General features: G+C 36.3%; 1 protein-coding gene across 6 annotated transcripts in view; it reads right to left on the bottom strand.

The window, feature by feature from the left end:
- The window catches only part of VPS54 (VPS54 subunit of GARP complex), a 123,678-nt gene that overhangs the window by 80,172 nt on the left and 23,105 nt on the right, over nucleotides 1-20,401 (bottom strand). For 2 of the 6 annotated variants that reach the window (XM_032291962.1, XM_032291963.1), the window contains exons 2-5: nucleotides 16,949-17,104; nucleotides 15,179-15,420; nucleotides 4,754-4,832; nucleotides 803-837 (exon numbers count right to left, since the gene is read on the bottom strand). In XM_032291962.1, coding sequence (XP_032147853.1) covers nucleotides 803-837; nucleotides 4,754-4,832; nucleotides 15,179-15,420; nucleotides 16,949-17,084 — 492 coding nt within the window. In that variant the 5' untranslated portion in view covers nucleotides 17,085-17,104. Of the gene's footprint in view, nucleotides 1-802; nucleotides 838-4,004; nucleotides 4,067-4,753; nucleotides 4,833-15,178; nucleotides 15,421-16,948; nucleotides 17,105-18,621; nucleotides 19,211-20,401 lie in introns of those variants that run through there. The other 4 variants (XM_032291964.1, XM_032291965.1, XM_032291966.1 and 1 more) reach the window with 4 other exon arrangements.

Here is a 20,401-nt window from a genome sequence, read left to right as displayed (position 1 = left end):
TTTGGTGTCTTTCATCTCTTTCTTACCCTAAAGAACAATTGTCATAGACCTATTTGAGAATCTGATGAAGGTAACTGACACTCTTCCCAGAAAAAAAATGCATCTATTATACATCTTGACAACATTTTTCATACAAAGTAAGTATCTCTTAATAATTTAAAGAGGTAGAATGATCAGCAAAAATTTTTATAATGGAAAGACTCAGAAATATTTGTAGGTTTCAGTGATGAGAAAGAGACTGATGATGCAAAAGAGAAACACCATAAATACATGTCATTTTGTCAATTAAAAACAGTTTTCAATTTAAAAAAAAAAAAAAAAAGGCCAGGCACAGTGGTTCACGCCTATAATCCCAGCACTTTGGGAGGCCAAGGCAGACAGATCACTTGAGGTCAGGAGCTTGAGACGAGCCTGGCCAACATGGTGAAACCCCATCTCTACTAAAAATACAAAAAAAATACAAAAATAAAAGGTGGCTGGTGGCACGCACCTGTAATCCCAGCTACTTAGGAGGCTGAGGTGGAAGAATCACTGGAACCCAAGAGACGGAGGTTACAGTGAGCTGAGATGGTACCACTGCACTCTAGCCTGGGAGATGGAGCAAGACTCCATCTCAAAATAAATAAATCAATAAAGAGAAAGAAAGAAGAAAAATGATGCAACACAGCCCCAGAAGAGATAAAGTAGCCATGTCAAAAAAATAAAAAAGAAAAAGAAAAAAAGGCCAAATGAAAGCTCTTTGTAAGGCAAAATTAAAGACCAAATATTAAAAGGTAATATTCTCACGTTTAAGCTTTGTTACCTTAGGTACTTGCTCCAGATCTGTCCTGGATTTATCTATTAAAAAAAGAAGCGAAAATATTATTTTTAAAACCTGTTTTCATTTTACCTCCATAAAATACATTTTGACAGTTTCAGTATTGTTTTGGGTCACATCCAAATAACTACTTAAGTTTATTCATAACTTCAACAAGTTATCTGTTAAGCACCTATCCTATGCCTAGTAGTAGGCAAAGCACTGAACAAAACAATGTTTCAAGTAACTGTAATCAATTATATGGCAGCAATAAAACAGCTAAATACATCTCAATTCTTTTTTAACTGGGCATACAAAGCTTTATACTATCTCAGTGGTCCCCAGTCCCTGGGCTACGGACAGCTGGTAATCCACAGCCTGTTAGGAACCAGGAGGTGAGCAGTGGTCACAAGCAAAGCTTCATCTGTATTTACAGCCACTCCCCATGGATCACATGACCGTCTGAGCTCCACCTTCTGTCAGATCAGTGGAGGTATTAGATTCTCATAGGAGCACAAACCCTAATGTGAACTGCACATGAGAGAGATCTAGGTTGTGCACTCTTATAAGAATTTAATGTGGGCCGGGCGCAGTGGCTCACACTTGAAATCCCAGCACTTTCTGAGGCCGAGGTGGGTGAATCATGAGGTCAGGAGATCGAGACCATCCTGTTCAACATGGTGAAACCCCGTCTCTACTAAAATACAAAAAAATTAGCCAGATTGCCTGAAGTCAGGAGTTCGAGACCAGCCTGGTCAACAAAGCAAAGCCCCGTCTCTACTAAAAATACAAAAATTAGCTGGGCGTGGTGGTATATGCCTGTAGTCCCAGCTACTCAGGAGGCTGAGGCAGGAGATTCACTTGAACCCAGGAGGTAGAGGTTGCAGTGGGCCAAGATTGCGCCACTGCACTCCAGTCTGTGATAGAGCAAGACTGTTTCAAAAAAAAAGAATCTAATAATTTAATGCCTCATGATCTGTCATTGTCTTCCATCTCCCCCAGATGGGACCATCTAGTTTCAGGAAAACAAGCTCAGGGCTCCCACTGACTCTACATTATGGTGAGTTGTAGAATTATTTCATTATATATCACAATGTAATAATAGTAGAAATAAAGTACACAATAAAGGTAATGCACTTGAATCATCCCAAAACTATCTCCCCCCATGCCTTGGTCTGTGGAAAAACTGCTTTCCAAAAAACCGGTCCCTGGTGCCAAAGATTGAGGACCACCGTGCTATTTTTTAAGTTTTGCTAAGATTAAATACGGCATGCTATGTTAATTTTTAAAAATGAATTAAATTATAAAGTAGGAACACTGTTTTTACTATTTAAAGTATCTATCACTCCATCCAGAATTTCTTATGATCAAAGGTTGCTTTTTTATACCATATTAATTTTCTTCTCAGACATCTTAGTTTATATCACATACACACATCTTCAAATGAAGCTACTTTCATCCTGCCAATCCAAACTCAGATAAGATACCCTCTCCTGTTCAAAACCAACCTTTCTGCACTTGGACTCCATTCCCTCCTGCCTCTTCTGTGAGCTTGCTTAATCAATTTACTCTGCCTATCTCTGTATCTTCACCCTCTTCCCTTACACTAGCTCTCTTATCTCTGTATATAAACATGCTCAGTTCTTTCCCACTAAAAATATATATTTACATATATATGTATACACATGTATGTATACATGTATGTGTACATATATATATATATGGAGAGAGAGAGAGAGAGAGAGAGAGAGGTCGATCTATATATCTATTTACATATAGAAAGAAAAAGACAAAACCCAGGGCCAGGGCCAAGATGAGGCAAGGGCGGGACCTCAGATGCAAAAGCACTCATTTTTAGGGATAGTCAAATGCCTCTCTTACCTCATCTAGTCCTGGCCATGAAAAGATATACTTCCACTCTCTTCCCTGTAGTCAATAATCTCAAATTGGCTAGGTGTGGTGGCTCACGCCTGTAATCCCAGCACTTTGGGAGGCTGAGGCCAGTGGGTCACAGGGTCAAGACCAGCATGGCCAAGATAGTAAAACCTCGTTTCTACTAAAAATACAAAAATTAGCCAGGTGTGGTAGCGGGCACCTGTAATCCCAGCTACTTGGGAGGCTGAGGCAGAGAATTACTTGGACCCGGGAAGCGGAGGTTGCAGTGAGCCTAGATCGTGCCATTGCACTCCAACCTGGGCAAGAGAGTAAGACTCTGTCTCAAAAAATAATAATCATCATCTCAAATCTCTTAGTGACATAATACTGTTAGTCTACATTTGTTTCTCTTACAATAACTCCTTAATATATAGTATTGAAGTTTCTGGTACTGCCATTCCAGTCTAAATGCTCTCCCCTAAAACCTCCTCATTGCCAAAACAAAGGAGACTTCTCATTGTGCAAATGGATCTATCCCTGAAGTATTCTGATATTATAGACCAACTAACTGTTCTTACTTTTCTGAAACCCTCACTACCTTTAATTTCTAAGGTTCAATTCTCTCCTGGTTGACTTTCCTATCTCTCTGACCACTTTTTGTCTCCTTCATAGGTTATCTCATTTTCTGTCTGCCCCTTAAATGTGACAGCTTAATAGCATTCCATCATCAGTCGTTTTTCTTATCATTATTAACATCTTCCCTGGGCGACCTCACCCAATGTCCTTGGATTCAACTACCATGCTATTGTCTAGCATACCTGTTTATGATGATGTCTACCATACCTACATCTTCAGCCTAAATCTTCAACCTGAACTCCAGGTTGCCAACCAGACATGTCCTTCACTGCAAATCTGCAACTAAACTTGCCTCCATCTTCCTCAAAATTCCTCCTCCAATATTGCCTCTCTCACTGAATTGTACTGTCACCTACCCAGTTGTCCAAGCAAAAAACCTGGGAATTGTCCTTGAATTATCTTGCTCCATTACCAACAACCAACTGGCCACCAAAACCTGTGTCTCAATCTCTGAGTTATTTCTTAAAGGCCTAATTTCCTCTTCATTTCCATTGTAACTGTTATTGGAATCATATCATTTCTCATTTGTATTATCACAGTAGCCTCCAACTGTCTTCTTGCCTCTAGTCTTAACATCATCCCATAATTCACTATCCACAACTGTTTTCACATAAATGTATAATCATAAATCTGATCATCCCTAATTAAAAACATTATGTAGCTTTAGAGTGTCTTCAGAAAAAGTAAAATTCCTTACCATAGCATATAAGGTTCTTCATGATCTGACCCCTGCCTATGCTTCAGTCTCATCTCTTGCTCCTAGTAGAACCAACATATTAAATTCTAACAGTTCCTTGACCATTCTGTTCTCTCTTTTTTCTGTGGCTTTGTATAAACTATTCTCTTTTCTTGGAATGCCTTCTCCCACATAAATGTTTCAAACTAACGACTTTAAAAGACATGTAATCACTGTCAATTCTAGGAATGCTTCTAACACTAAGTTAGGCATGTTATACAACTTTACCACACTGAACTTACTCTTTAATATACAGTGATACAATTATTGGTTTATTTCTTTAACCTTCTTCAGAACAGCAGTTCTTTGAGGACCAAAGGTATTTTTTACTCATCTTTAGGTTTACTTTATGGTCTCACTAAGTTATTCTTCTTAGACTCATAGGCTCAAGCAATCCTCCCACTTTAGTCTCCCAAGTAGCTGGGACTATAGGCACATGCCATCATGTCCAGCTTACACATCTATTTTTAAGCAACAAGGAACATACCAAGTACAAAGATATTCAATCAATATTTGTTGAACTGAAGGGTTATACTACTGTCAGATCTATTTTTCTCTTAAAAGTTTTTAGAAAATATTATAATCATAGATTACAAAACTTTTACTAGAAATAAAAATTACAGACATAGGAAATAAGGTATCAAAATAAAGATTTTGTTCACTAATATTTATGCTATGCTTTATTATCTATAAATAACACATATTCATACCATGAGTATGTAAAAGAGTCCTTTCAAAGGTATCTTTAGGAGGACAAATATTCTTGCATCTCTCATGAATCTTCTCTCTCTAATAAAAAGACAACGTGATCAATGCATGTGTAAACATGAGTATTCAAAGCATCAAAATGTTTTACAACCGAGTATCAGAATATGCCATATAGGTCTTACAACTTTTTTTTTTTCCTTTGATCTTTTGTGTGTGTGTTTTTAAAAATTATTATTATACTTTAAGTTCTGGGATACATGTGCACACCTGCATGTTTGTTACACAGGTATACACGGTGTCATGGTGGTTTGCTGCACCCATTAACCCATCATCTACATTAGGTATTTCTCCTAATGCTATACTTCCGTTGGCCCCCCACCTCCAAACAGGCCCCGGTGTGTGATGTTCCCCTCCCTGTGTCCATGTGTTCTCATTGTTTAACTCCCACTTACGAGTGAGAACATGCAGTGTTTGGTTTTCTGTTCCTGTGTTACTTTGCGAAGAATGATAGTTTCCAGCTTCATCCATGCCCCTGCAAAGGACATGAACTCTTCCCTTTTTATGGGTACATAGTATTCCATGGTGTATATGTGCCACATTTTCTTTATCCAGTCTGTTACTGATGAGCATTTGGGTTGGTTCCAAGTCTTTGCTATTGTGAACAGTGCCACAATAAATATATGTGTGCATGTGTCCTTATAGTGGAATGATTTATAATCCTTTGGGTATATACCCAGTGATGGGCTTGCTGAGTCAAATGGTATTTCTGTTTCTAGATCCTTGAGGAATCACACACTGTCTTCCACCATGGTTGAACTAATTTACACTCCCACCAATAGTGTAAAAGCATTCCTATTTCTCCACATCCTCTTTAGCATCTGTTGTTTCCTGACTTTTTAATGATTGCCATTCTAACTGGCGTGAGATGATATCTCAATGTGGTTTTGATATGGATACACTGATATGCAACTTTAAGAAAGTCTCAGCATACAAAAATCAATGTGCAAAAATCACAACATTCCTATACACTAATAACAGACAGAGAGCCAATCATGAGTGAACTCCCATTCACAACTGCTACAAAGAGAATAAAATATCTAGGAATACAACTAACAAGGGATGTGAAGGACCTCTTCAAGGAGAACTACAAATGACTGCTCAAGGAAATAAGAGAGGACACAAACAAATGGAAAAATATTCCATGCTCATGGATAGGAAGAATCAAGATTGTGAAAATGGCCATACTGCCCAAAGTAATTTACAGATTCAATGCTATCCCCATCAAGCTACCACTAACTTTCCTCACAGAATTGGAAAAAACTACTTTAAATTTCATACAGAACCAAAAAAAGAGCCTGCATAGCTAAGACAATCCAATGCAAAAAGAACAAAACAGGAAGCATCATGCTACCTGACTGCAAACTATATACTACAAGACTACGTTAACAAAAAGATCATAGTACTGGTACCAAAACAGATATACAGACCAGTAGAACAGAACAGAGGCCTCAGTAGTAACACCACACATCTACAACCATCTGATCTTTGACAAACCCAACAAAAACAAGCAATGGGGAAATGATTCCCTGTTTAATAAATGGTGTTGGGAAAACTGGCTAGGCATACGCAGAAAACTGAAACTGGATCCCTTCCTTACACCCTCTACAAAAATTAACTCAAGATGGATTAAAGACTTAAACATAAGACCCGGAACCATAAAAACCCTAGAAGAAAACCTAGGCAATACCATTCAGGACACAGGCATGGCCAAGACTTCATGACTAAAACACCAAAAGCAATGGCAACAAAAGCCAAAGTTGACAAATGGGATCTAATTAAACTAAAGAGTTTCTGCACAGCAAAAGAAACTATCATTAGAGTAAGCAAGCAACCTACAGAATGGGAGAAAATTTCTGCAGTCTATCCATCTGACAAAGGACTAATATCTAGGATCTACAAAGAACTTAAACAAATTTACAAGAAAAAAAAAACCATCAAAAAGTGGGTGAAGGATATGAACAGATACTTCTAAAAAAAAAAAAGACATTTATGCAGCCAACAAACATATGAAAAAAAGCTCATCATTGCTGGACATTAGTCCTATAACTTTTAATATGAAATAATTAGCCTTCTGAACTTAAATATAAGTAACAAGTATGCTTAATAAACCAAATACCTCTATGAGATCTATGAACATCTATATGCTTATATTCATTCCATCTAATTATACTAACAGCTCCAGATTTGGAGTAAAGTGGGAAAGCAAATGAAAAATATTTATCTAACAAAACCATTAAAAGAATAATTTAAATCAAGAAAGAAAATTTTAAAACCTATATATCTAAGATAGAAAGTTAGAAATTAGACCAGGCGCAGTGGCTCACGCCTATAATCCCAACCGTTTGGGAGGTTGAGGCAGGTGGATCACCTGAGATCAGGAGTTTGAGATTGTCCTGGCCAACACGGTGAAATCCTACCTCTACTAAAAACACAAAAATTAGCCAAGCGTAGTGGAACATGCCTGTAATCCCGGCTACTCGGGAAGCTGACGCACAAGAATCACTTGAATCTGGAAGATGGAGGCTGCAGTGAGCCAAGATCATCGCCATCTCAAAAACCAAACAAACAAAAAAAACCATAGAAATTAGTCATTGACATGTTCTGAGTAAAAAAAAAAAAAAAAAAAAAAAAAACTAACTCTGATTTATTTAGATGACCACTAATAACATTATTATCTTTTCAGAGATATCACTGAAAGGATACCTGGGAAAGTGAAGTATGATAACAAGAAAAGGAGCAGGCCAGCAGTGTCAAGTTCTGGTAGCAATTCTGTTAGTTACTATAGGACTGTTTTCCAAAGTGGCCATACCACTTTGCATTCCCATCAGTAATAAATAAGAGTTCCTGTTGTTTTACATCCTTGTCAACGTTTGGAGTTGTCAGTGTTTTAGATTTTTGCTATTCTGATATGTAGTAGCATCTCATTTTAATTAGGAATTTCCTAATGACATTTGATATTGAGCATCTTTTTATATGCTTATTTGCCAACTGCATTCTCTTCTTTGGTGAGGCATTTGTTCAGATCTTTTGCTCGTATTTTTTAAGGTAACATATATAACATAATATTTATCATTTAAAATTATTTGCTATGTTGACCATCTTTTCGTGTGCTAATTGCACATTTCTATATCTTTTTTGGGAAAAGTACTATTCAAATCCTTTGCTCATTTTTTAATTTGGCTGGTTGTTTTGTTATTTAGTTTTAACTCCTTTATTTCTGGTACCAGTCCCTTTTCGTTTTTTGAGACAGGGTCTCATTCTGTTGCCCAAGCTGAAATTGATCATTGCAACTTCAAATTCCAGGGCTCAAGCAATCCTCCTGTCTCAGCCTCCAGAGCAGCTAGGACTACAGGTGCATGCCACCATGCCTGGCTAATTTTTCTAATTTTTTCTTGTAGAGATGGGTTCTCACTATGTTGCCCAGGCTGGTCCTGAACTCCTGGTCTCAAATGATTCTCCCACTTCCAACTCCCAAAGTGCTGGGATTGCAAGGCATAAGCCACCACGCCTGCCGTCAATCCTTTATCAGATATGTGTTTTGTAAATATTTTCTCCCAGTCTTTGGGTTGTCTTTTCATTCTCTTAACAGTGTCTTTCAAAGAGTAGAACTTTTTAATTTTAATGAAGTTCAACTTTTGAATTTTTTCTTTCATGAATTATGCTTCTGCTTCATATCTAAAAAGTCATTACCAAACCCAAGGTTACCTACATTTTCTCCTACATTATCATCTAGAAGTTTTATAGTTTTGCATTTTACATTAAGGTCTATCATCAACTTTGAGCTAATTTCCATGAACAGTGCAAAGTAGTCTGTGCCTATATTCTTTCTCTTTGGTATGTGGATGTCTAGTTGTTTCAGCACCATTTGTTCAAACAACTATCCTTTCTCTAGTGAATTATCTTTGCCCCTTTGTTAAAAATCAGTTGATTGTATTTGTGTGGATCTATTTCTGGGTTCTCTGTTCCACTGATCCATATGTCTACTCTTTCACCAATACAACATTGTCTTGATTACTGTAGCTTTATAGTAAAACTTAAAATTGGGTGGTGTCAGTCCTCCAGCTTTGTTCCTCTCCTTTTTAATACTGTGTTAGCCATTCTGGGTCTTTTTCCATATAAGCTTTAGAGTCAGTTTTCAATATCAACACAAACAACTACTGGGATTTTAATCAGGATTATGTTGACTCTATTGACTTGGGAAAAAGACACCCTGACAATATTGAGTCTTCCTATCCACATATATGAGATATCTCTCCATTTATTTAGACATTTAATTTCTTTCATCAGAGTCTCTTGTGGTTTTCCTCAGCTAGATCTTATATATATTTAGATTCATACATAAAGCCTTCATTTTCTTTGATGCTAATGCAAATGGCATTGGGTTCTTAATTTCAAATTCCAATTGTTCACTGCCGGTACATAAGAAGGCGATTAACTTTTATATATTAACCTTACATCTTACAACCTTACTATAGTCACTTGTTAGTTCCAGGAATTTCTTTTTTGATTCTTTGGGATTTTCCACAGACAATCATTTCATCTAAAAACACGGTTTTATTTCTTCCTAATTTTTATATATTTTAGTTCCTTTTCTTGTCTTATTACATTAGTTAGGGCTTCCAAGACAATGTTAAAAGAAATGGTGAGAGGGAACATCCTTACCTTGATCCTGTTCTTAGGGGGAAGTATCTAGTTTCCCACCATAGGCTACAGAGTTTTGTCGACTTTTTTTTTTTTTTTTTTTTTAAATATATATAGTCTTACTCTGTAGCCCAGTCTGGAGTGCAGTGGTGTGATCTTGGTTCACTGCAACCTCCATCTCCTGGGTCCAAGCAATTCTGTGCCTCAGCCTCCCAAGTAGCTGAAATCGCCATTGCAAAATTATAACTGAGACAGTGAAAGAGATCTGACCTAATCAATTTCATCTTGCTTTTAACCTAAAAGCTGTTCTTGTGAACTAACCTTGGGGGGAACTTAGTTTATAGTTTAAAATAAAGATGGTAACAGTCCTTTCCCAAAACAAACCACCTTCTTGCCTGGGGGCTAGACTGCCTTTGTAGGACTAACAAATTAGCCACAAGATTAGAAATTACGGTTAAGGAGTCATGCAGCTGGAGGCTACAAGATCCTGACCCTTCCTAAACTGCTCCTAAGATCAACACTTGAGATATTTTGCAGCTCCTGTATTTGATGGATCAGCTGGTACCACCCAGATCAGTAAACTGCCTCATTTGATCTTGTTGGCCCCACCCAGGAACTGACTCAGCACAAGAAGATAACTTGGACTCCCTATGATATCATCACTGACCTGACCAATCAGCACTGCCAGCTCACTGGATCCCCCTTACCCACCAAGTTGTCCTCAAAAACTCTGATCCTCGAATGCTCAGGGAGACTGATTTGAGTAATAATAAAACTCTGGTCTCCCACACAGACAGCTCTGCATGGGTTACTCATTCTCTACTGTCTCAATAAATTGGCTGTCTGGACAGCAGGCAAGGTGAATCCACTAGTAGCTACATAGCTGGGATTACAGGCATGTGCACCATGCCCAGTTAAATTTTGTGTTTTTAATAGAGATAAGTTTCATCATGTTGGCCAGGCTGGTCTCAAGTCCTGGCCTCAAGTATCCTCCCAAAGTGCTGGGATTACAGGCATTTAAGCCGATGTACACAGTCCATTCTTTATCAAGTTAAAGAAATTCCTTACTATTCTTTGTTTTTCTGAGAGTTCTCTTTTTAAAATAATGAATGGCCAACACAGGTAGACTGCTTGAGTTTAGGCGTTTGAGACCAGCCTAGACAACATGGCAAAACCCTGTCACTAAGAAACATACAAAAATTAGCCAGGTGTGGTGGCACCCGCCTGTAGTCCCAGCTACTTGGGGAATGCTGAGAAAGAAGGATTGCTTGAGCCAGGAGGTCGAGGCTGGAGTGAGCTGTGTTCATACCACTGCACTCCAGCCTAGGCAACAGAGCGAGAGCCTGTCTTCAAAAAAAAAAAAAAAAAAAAAATAGTGGTCTAAAGTTTTCCTTCCTTATAATGTCTTTGTCTGATTTTAGTATTAGCTTTATGATGGCCTCACTGAATCTGTTAGAAGGTATGTCCTTAGCTTCTATTTCCCGAAACATACTGTAAGTAATTGGTATAATTTCTTACTGAAACACATGGTCGAATTCACCAGGGAACTCATCGGGGCCTGGTGATTTCTGTTTTGAGAAGTATGATTGATTCAATTTATTTAATAAACATAGGCCTATTCGAATATCAATTCCTTGTTGTATAAGCTTTGGTAAATTGTGTCTTTCAAAAAAAATTGGTCCATTTCACCTAGGATATTACAGTTGTGGGCACAGAATTGTTCACAACACTATTCTCTTTTTATCTTTTTAATGTCCGTGGGATCAGTAGGAAGAGCACCTCTTTCATTTTTGATATTAGTAGCTTATATCTTTTTTCTTAATCTAGCTAAATGTTCATCAATTTTACTGATCTCAAAGAACTAGCTTTGAGAACCAGCTTTTGTTGATTTTCTCTACTAATTTGCTATTGTCAATTTCCCTGATTTCTGCTGTAATTTTTATTACTGCTTTTCTTTTGCTTACTTTGGATTAAATTTGTTCTTTTAATAATTTCCTAAGGTAGAAGCTCAGATTATTAATTTTAAATTTTCTTCTTCTCTAATATAAGCATGCAATGAACCCCTAAGTGCTTATTTAAGCAAGACTTCCTTAAAGCCTGGCTTTCCGTACATACCACAAATTTTTATAAGTTTGTATCAGCATTTCTTTCAGCTCACTGATTTCTTCCCCTGCCACTTCAAGTCTATTGAAGAACTCATCAAAAGCATTCTTCATTTGTTATACTACCTTTAATTTGTTGCATTTCGTTTTGATTCTTTAAGTTTCCTTCTCTCTCCTTAAAAGTCTGTTCTTGCATGTTATCCATGTTTTCCACTACAGCCCTTAGTATATTAAAGTTACTTTGAGTTCCCAGTTTGATCATTCCAACATCAGAATGCTATCTGAGTCTGATTCTGATACTTGATTTGTCTCTTTAAACTGTGTTTTCTGTCTGGTATGCACAGTAATGTTTTGCTGAAAGCCAGATATGATATACCAATGTTAAAAAGAACTGAGTAAATAGGCCTTTAGTATGAAGTTTTGTTTAAGTTTCTGGCTAAGAATTAGGCTTTATTTGATTGCTATAGCTATAGGTGTCAGAGGCTAAAATTTCCACTGATGTACTTGTTTTTCATCTTTCCTATCTTCAGGTTTCCCTACAGACTTCTTAAACAAGGTCTGAAACATGCAGTCCTTTCAACTGTATTCTCATTATTCAAGCACTCCACGGATGTGGTGGTAATGTGTGAAGGGAAGGAAAGCATTCTATGATCTTATGATTAGGTTTCAACTTAGTGAGCCTGTGCCCCTGGGCTGTGACCTTCACAGGTGCTTCTCAGTTGTTGATTTTCAGTTTGCTCAGGTTTGTTGTGAGAACAGGAGAGACAACTTCCAAGCTCCTTACATGACAGATCAGAAGTATTTTGAACTTTTTAAGAAACTGCCAAACTGTTTTCCAAAGGGGTTGTAGCACTTTAAATTCCCACCAACAGTATGAGAGTTCAGTTACTTCATGAGGGCTGGCAGTAGGGTGAAGCAAGCAAGAAGCATATGGTACAATGTTTAAGGAAGTACCCACTCTCAGATTCTAGTGCCTCTAACATTTTGCCCATCTGCCTCACCTCATCCTAGAACCAGCCCTGTCTTCCACATCTTTACCAAAATTTGAAAGAAAGTGCATAGATTTGGAATTATTTTTTCTATAAACATTTGGTAGAATTCGCCAGTGAAGCCATGTGGACCTGAGCTTCCTTTGTGGAAAGGTACTTAACTAAACATCAACGTAATAAATATAAAGTGATTTCAGATTTTCTATTCTTTTTTGTTTGTTTGTTTTTTGAGATGAGTCATGCTGTCACCCAGGCTGGAGTGCAGGGGTGCAATCTCGGCTCAGTGCAACCTCCACCTCCCAGGTTCAAGCAATTGTCCTGCCTCAGCCTCCCAAGTAGCTGGGATTATAGGCGCACAATACCACGTCTGGCTAATTTTTTATTTTTAGTAGAGACAGGGTTACACCATGTTGGCCAGGCTGGTCTTGAACTCCTGACCTCAGGTGAGCCACCCTCTGTAGCCTTCTGAAGTGCTGGGATTACAGGTGTGAGCCACTGCACCCAGCCATTTTTCCAACTTCTTAAGGTATAAGCTGAGGTCACTGATTTGAAATCATTCTTCTTTTAATAACATATGCATTTAGTGCTACAAACTTCTCCCTAAGTACTAACTGAGCATCAACCCACAAATTCTGGTATATTGTGTTTTCATTTCCATTCAGTTCAGACTACTTCCTGACTTTTCTTTCTTCATTGATTCACATTTTATTTAGAAGCATAAAGTTCTGGTTTCCAAATATCTGTGGATTTTCCACGAATCTTTCCATTATTAATTTCTGTTTTTATTATACTGTTGTCAGAGGACATACTGTGTATGAGGTGAAGTCTTCTAAATGTATTAACATTTGTTTTCAAACTTAGAACACAGTCTATGTCCATAAATGTTTCATGAACACTTGAAAAGAATGTATATTCTGCTATGTTATATGGGGTGCTCTTTCAAGTCAGGCCAGGTTGGTTAATGGTTCAAGTCTATTATAATCTTGCTGATATTCTGCCTGTCCTATCATTTACTGAAAGAGTATTGAAATCTCCAAAATTATGAATACCTACTTTGCCATAAAATTCTCAGCTTCTGCTTCACATATTTTGAAGCATGTTATTAGGGGCAAAAATGTTTAAAACTGTCATGCCTTCTTGATTAACTGACCACTGATTAGTTGATTAACTGATCATTAAAAATAATGTTCTTTATACATACTAATATTTTTTGCTCTGAAATCTGCTTTGTTATTAATATAGCCATTTGTTTTCTTTTGACGAGTGTTAAGCATGATACATATATTTTCATCCTTTTAAATGTTTTTTGTCTTTCTCTTCAAGGTATGTTTCTTATACATAGCATATACTTGGGTCATTAGATCTCATAATCTCTGCCTTTTAATTGGGGTGCTTAAACGATTTAGATTTGGTGTAATTACTGATATGATTAGGCTTAAGATTATCATCTTGAAATTTATTTTATGTCCTATCCATTCTTTCTTTTTATTCTTTTTATGCCTTTGTATGGATTAAGAATTTTTTAGATTCCATTTATCTCTTCCATTGTTATTAGCTGTAATTCTCTGTTTTACCATTTTAGTGGTTGCTTTAGGGTTTATTGTTAAACCCTTGCTAGAAACATAAGCTTTGTAAGGGAGGGAATTGATGTCAGTTTTGTTCTCTGCTATAGCCTCATGTTTAGAAGAGTACCTGACACATGGAAGGCAATCAATAAATATTCGATCAGTACAGGAATAGAAAAGCCAAGTTATAGGTTACAAAGGCATATTAATGTTCATCCACTTAAGAATTACTTAGATCTGAGCTTTGAAAACAGTTTTTGTGTTGTTTTCAATGATCAGATCTAAGTGATTGTTAATATGGCAATTTATACATACAAAGGCAAATACACAGCTTCTGTATAAAAATATTTGATAGTAATAAAAATGAACCAGATGCTATATAGTATTAATGTCAATAGTACAACCATATTTTATAAAGTGCAAAGTAATCAAGTGAAATAAAACCAGCTAAATTCAAATTAAGCTTGCTAATGAAAAAAGTATAAAAAAGAATGGTTATAAAAATATATATATCCTTTGTACTACTTTAATCATTTTAATTCTATTGATAACAACCACTTACTAATAATCTAAAAATGACTTGATAAAGCATCTAAAACTCTGCACTATACTCACTTCTTGCTCTCAGACTGTGTTTAAAGTAATATATTGAGTTATAATTATGTCTGGAGATATTATGGCTATCTGCGAGAGCTAGGGTGCTCTATAGAATTGTATGCAGTGAATCAGACACAAACAATAATATTCTGCTGATTTCTCAAACCTCACAAATCATCTGGACTTTATAGGCCTAATCCAATCATTTTCTCCTTGCAAGCAGGGTAGGTTTCATGTTGAATCTTAGCATTATTTGGAATGTATAATTCTCAAAAATCTCTACTGTAAGAAAGAGAAATGTATTAAAATATTTAATAAGCAAAGAAATGCAACCCAGGACAGTACAATTTGTATGAACAAAAAGAAAACTATAGGTTCATCAAACATTACTGGTCAAAAGTATGTAATAAAGCATACTAAAAATATTTCTATTACTTTTGACATGACTATAACTAGCCAAGATTAGATATTACCTGAGAGATTTCCTGTTGATATACTGTAAAATGTTCCTTGCTGATCTGTGGGAGGTAGAATGAAGGTATGACTTCAGTGTCCACAAAGTCCAATCCCCATGTTTTTGTGAAGAAGTCAGATTCTCTTTTTGCTAATCTAGGATCATTTAGTGCTGCTGGGAGATTTACTTTGGAATGATATACAGTCCATCTATGTTGATCTGTAACTAGAGATGGGGCAACATATAAGCTATGTGAATCACCTGCGAAAAGTAAACAAGAGAACTCTGTAAATGCCGTAAAGTTGATTCTATGTTTTAAAGTACACACTAGAAAACTAAAATGCATAGATTCCATCTTACACAAACCAATTAATCTTTCATGGTAAATGATTTAATAAAAATTAATCTGATTGAATAATCTTCAGCTGCCAGCATCAATTACTAAGGGTTTGAAAAACATGCACAAGATAAAAGATATGCAAAACTTGAGAGTTATAGTTGCAGGGTGGAGTGAATGATAAAGTCTTTCATGAATTCTTTTTCTTAATGTACAATTACTCTATCTTTTTCTTTCAACATCAGAACTCTGCTACCTTCTATTATATATTTTTTATCTTTTAATATCCGGTGTTTTTTAGAGGTAGGCCTTTTTTCTATTATATCATGGCAGGTTGTCCTAGATAAAATATTCTTTGGCTTATAATTAGGTGACATAAATGTTGCTGTGGCATTAATCATACAAGAGGGAAAAACATATAGTCTATTCTCATTATTTGTAGTATTTTTGTTCTATAAAGCTACTGTGAATGTTGAATTAGCAAATATTAAACCATTGCTTATAGGAAAACTACAGAGTTAGGTTCCTGTAAGCCTTTGGTCACAATATTTTCATCAACTGATCAATACATAACCTTGTTGTGTGTGTTTAAAAACACCTTATTCAGTATACATCATTGTTTCACTAACACTGAACTTATGGCTAATAGCACTACAATTCATGTCTGAATGAAGCTTACACAACACATGTATTTTCTCCATAAGAGACATCATAGCCTTCTTGCACTTAGGAACTCCAGATAGCATTTTAGCACTACGCTTAGGGGACATTTTAAACAGCAAAATCACCAACAAAAAGCTCAAAACATGTGACACCAACTAAAAATAGGCCACAAAAAGAACATTAGTTTATAGTTTGAGAGCTGAAAAAAGAAGGCAGAGCTTTGCCTAGTTCAACTTTAGCTGGGAATGTGCCTGTCAAGCATCTCAAAATTTTCACTGCTCTGCACATGTCTGCAAATTACCACCAAAGTGCCAGAAGTAGTGATTTGGGGATTATGAATAAATTTTAAGAAGTCAGGAGAATTTGCAAATACATAATATGCAAATGATGAAAACTGAGTGAACCATGTTTTAACTAAGCAGCTTTCAAACTATACCTTCATTTTCAACACATTTTTAGTTTATGTAAGTAGTGCATGAAATACATGGAAAGAACTACATTGCGAGTTCCCAATCATTTCCAAATTTTTTTTTTTTTTTGAGACAGAGTGTCAGTCTGTCACCCAGGCTGGAATGCACTGCAACCTCCACTTCCCAGGTTCAAGCAATTCTCCTGCCTCAGCCTCCCAAGCAGCTGGGATTACAGGCGCTCACCACTGCACCCAGCTAAATATTATACAATTTACTCTTCTAAGGTAAGTACATAAAATCTGACTACTCATTTAAAGATAATACAAATCATCGGTAAAAATCCCTAAAAAAAAAAAAAAAAAAAAAAAAAGAACATTACCTGTGGGTTCCTTGGGACATACATCTGGCAGTGATGGCACAGGTTGAATGTGTTTTGACGGATCTACCTCTTTTTTAAAGAAAACATCATTGCTGCTTCCTTGAGGCACTGGTGAAGAACTGTGGCTTGAAGCCATTGCATAAAATCACCACTCAACTGAAAACGAGTAAGAAATAATAATTAAGATACTTACTGCAAATCAAACTCCATCTCTAAGTATTACACATGTCACAAACTTTCTTTCAAAAATAGAGGAATTTTTCAAAATTCCTCAAAGTATAAGTAGGCAATTTGAATATCTGCCTATAATTATGAAAATTGATCACAATATTTAGTTTGCTAAGATAGTTATTTGTCCTCGTTTTTTAAAAAGTGAAACATCCTTAATCTTTTATTCAAAGTACAAAAAATACCAAGGTTGTACTCAACATATATTAAAGATTAAAAACACCTATTCATTCAACAAGTATACGGTAGTTATGCATTACAGGTAAGTGCATGTGCTTTTGAAGTATGCCTGCTTAGGTCCATATCCTATGTTTACTCACTAGTGGTGAGGAAATTTACTTAACCTTTATTTGCCTTTCCTCATCAGTAAAATGGAGATGAAAAGAGATCCTATCTCATAAACAACCTGTTAAGAATTATGAGAATGGGTAGGCATAAAGCATTTAAAATAATGTCTGCCTCAAAGTTAGCATTCGGAGAGGTTAATGTCACTGTAATTATTACTATGATGTGACTTTACACAGTAATATAATGATTAAAAAATCATTAGTAATTCTTTTTTTTATTTTTTGGTTTTTTTGTTCTTAAATAAAGATGGGGTTTCACCATGATGGCCAGGCTGGTCTTGAACTCCTGACCTCAGGTGATCCACCCACCTCAGCCTCCCAAAGTGCTAGGATTACAGCCGTGAGCCACCGCGCCCGGCCTAGTAATTAAATTCTTTAAAAAGGAAGTGTCATTGTTCAAGAAGCTTGCAACTATATTAAGTAATTAAAACATATGTAAGCAAAACACAAGTTAACCTATGTCTACATTTTAAAGTAAGCGCCTAAAGAGTTTGTGGGGCAAGACAACATTATATAGGCTACAGTGTCAGGGGAGACTTCACAAATGAAGCAATATTGAAACTAGATACTAAAGAACATGTATTATTTTATATTGAAATGTTTAGAGAACACTTAGAAGATCTGGCAAATAGATAAAAGAGTAGGAAATGAGGAGCAGAGGCTGGGCACAGTGGCTCATTTCTGTAATCTCAGCACTTCAGGAGGTCAAAGCAGGTGGATTGCTTGAGTCCTGGAGTTCGAGACCGGCCTGAATAACATGGTGAAACCTCATATCTACAAAAATTACAAAAATTAGCTGAGCATGGTGGTGCATGCCTGTAGTCCAGTTACTCAGAAGGCTGAGGTGGGAGGATCGCTTGAGTCCAGGAGGCAGAGGGTGTAGTGAGCCAAGATTACTCCACTTCAGCCTGAGCAACAGGGTAAGACCCTGTCTCAAACAAAGAAACAAATAATAAATAAAAAATAAAGAACAGAAATACAAGGCAAGGATCTGTCACAAATAGTTTGTCTGTTCTAACTTGCCTCTGTTAGATAGAAAACTAAAAATATATATCTGACTCAGTACTATCAATGCAAAGGAAACATAATCAAACATACCATTCACTGAAACCAGAAGAAACAAGCTGCTTTAAAAATGCACAAAGATAAACAAGTTCTTCAAGGTGCTTAAACAGAAAGCCTGGATAACATAAACAAAAGTTAATGAACAGTGAATAATCAATTGTAAGACTAAGGAACTGACTATAGTGGAAACTGGACTAAAGTGAAATGTTTACACTAGGAAGTAGTGACAAATTTACACACACACACACACACACACACACACATATAGTATGGCTAAATTGTAGTTGGTTCTGTAAGCAATAAGAAGACATCAGAGGTTTGGTGGCAAAAGAGTACTGTGAAGAAAATGGTATTTGGGAAAATTAATTAGTCTTCGAAAGGCCTCTTGCATTCACATCTACACACATTAAGTGTATGGTTGTTTCTGTATAAAAGCTTACACATATTTAAGAGAGACATACATATTTATGTAAAGGATAATACATATATTTATCTAAAGGATAATAAACACTTTACAACACAGAAACACTGTACTGACAATTCTACATTTAAGATCGATTATGTTAACTTTCTCATTAACGAAATGAAATGGCTAAAATAAACATGTTTTTGAAATTATTTTTAATTTTTGTGGGTGCATAGCAGGTATTTATCCTTTGTGTTATAATCTAATTATATTATTTTAGTTATTTTTAAATGTACAATTAAACCATTGTTTACTCTAGTCACCCTGTTATGCTAACAAATAGTAGGTCTTATTCATTTTATTTTTCTGTACCTATTAACCACTACTACTACTTCTCCAGGGCCCCTTTCCCTACACTTACCCTTCCAGGTGTCTGGTAACGATCCTTCTACTTTCCATTATTTTCATTTTTAGCTCCCACAAATAAAGGAGAACATGCGAAGTTTCCCCTTCTGTGCTCAGCTTATTTCACTTAACATAGTGACCTCCAGTTTCATCCAACTGGTGCAAATGACAAGATCTCATCCTTTTCTATGGCCGAATAGTTCTCTATTGTGTATATGTAGCACATTTTCTTTATTCATTCATCTGTTGATGAACACTTCAGCTGTTTCCAAATTGTGGTTACTGTGAATACTGCTGCAATAAACATGGGAGTGCAAATATCTCTTCAATATACTGATTTCCTTTATTTATTGTATATTCTTAGGAGTAGGTTTGCTGGATCATACAGCTCCATTTTTAGTTTTTCGAGGAACCTTCAAACTATTCTCCATGGTGGCTGTACTAATTTACATTCCCACTAACTCTATATGAAGGTTCCCTTTTCTCCACATCTTCGCAAGCACTTCTTAATGTCTTTTGGATAAACGCCATTTTAACCGGGGTGAGATATCTCATTGTACTTCTGATTTGCATTTCTCTGATAAATGATATTGAGCACCTTTTCATACACATTTGCCATTTGCATGTCTTTTGTGTAATGTCTATTCAGATATATTGCCATCTTTTAATCAATGTATTGGATTTTTATCTATAAGGCTGTTTGAGCTCCTTATGTATTCTTGGTATTAATGTCTTGTCAGATGGGTAGCTTGCAAATATTCTCCTCCCATTCTATAGGTTGTCTCTTCACTTTGTTGTTTCCTTTGCTGTGCAGAAGCTTTGTAACTTGATGTGATTCCATTTGTTTATTTTTGCTTTGGTTGTCTGTGCTTGTGGGGTTCATTCGAGAAATCCTTGCCTACTCCAATGACCTGGACAGTTTCCCCAAGGCTTTTAGTCATATCATACTTTGACATCTTAGATTGAAGTCTTGCATCTATTTTGATTTTTTGTATGTGGCGA

This window comes from Sapajus apella, unplaced genomic scaffold (genome assembly GCF_009761245.1).
Source record: "Sapajus apella isolate SASKATOON/1434 unplaced genomic scaffold, GSC_monkey_1.0 scaffold26, whole genome shotgun sequence".
In the NCBI taxonomy this organism is placed as follows: domain Eukaryota; kingdom Metazoa; phylum Chordata; class Mammalia; order Primates; family Cebidae; genus Sapajus; species Sapajus apella.
The sequence above is the reverse complement of the archived record's forward strand: the minus strand, read 5'-3'. Positions and strand labels throughout refer to the sequence as shown.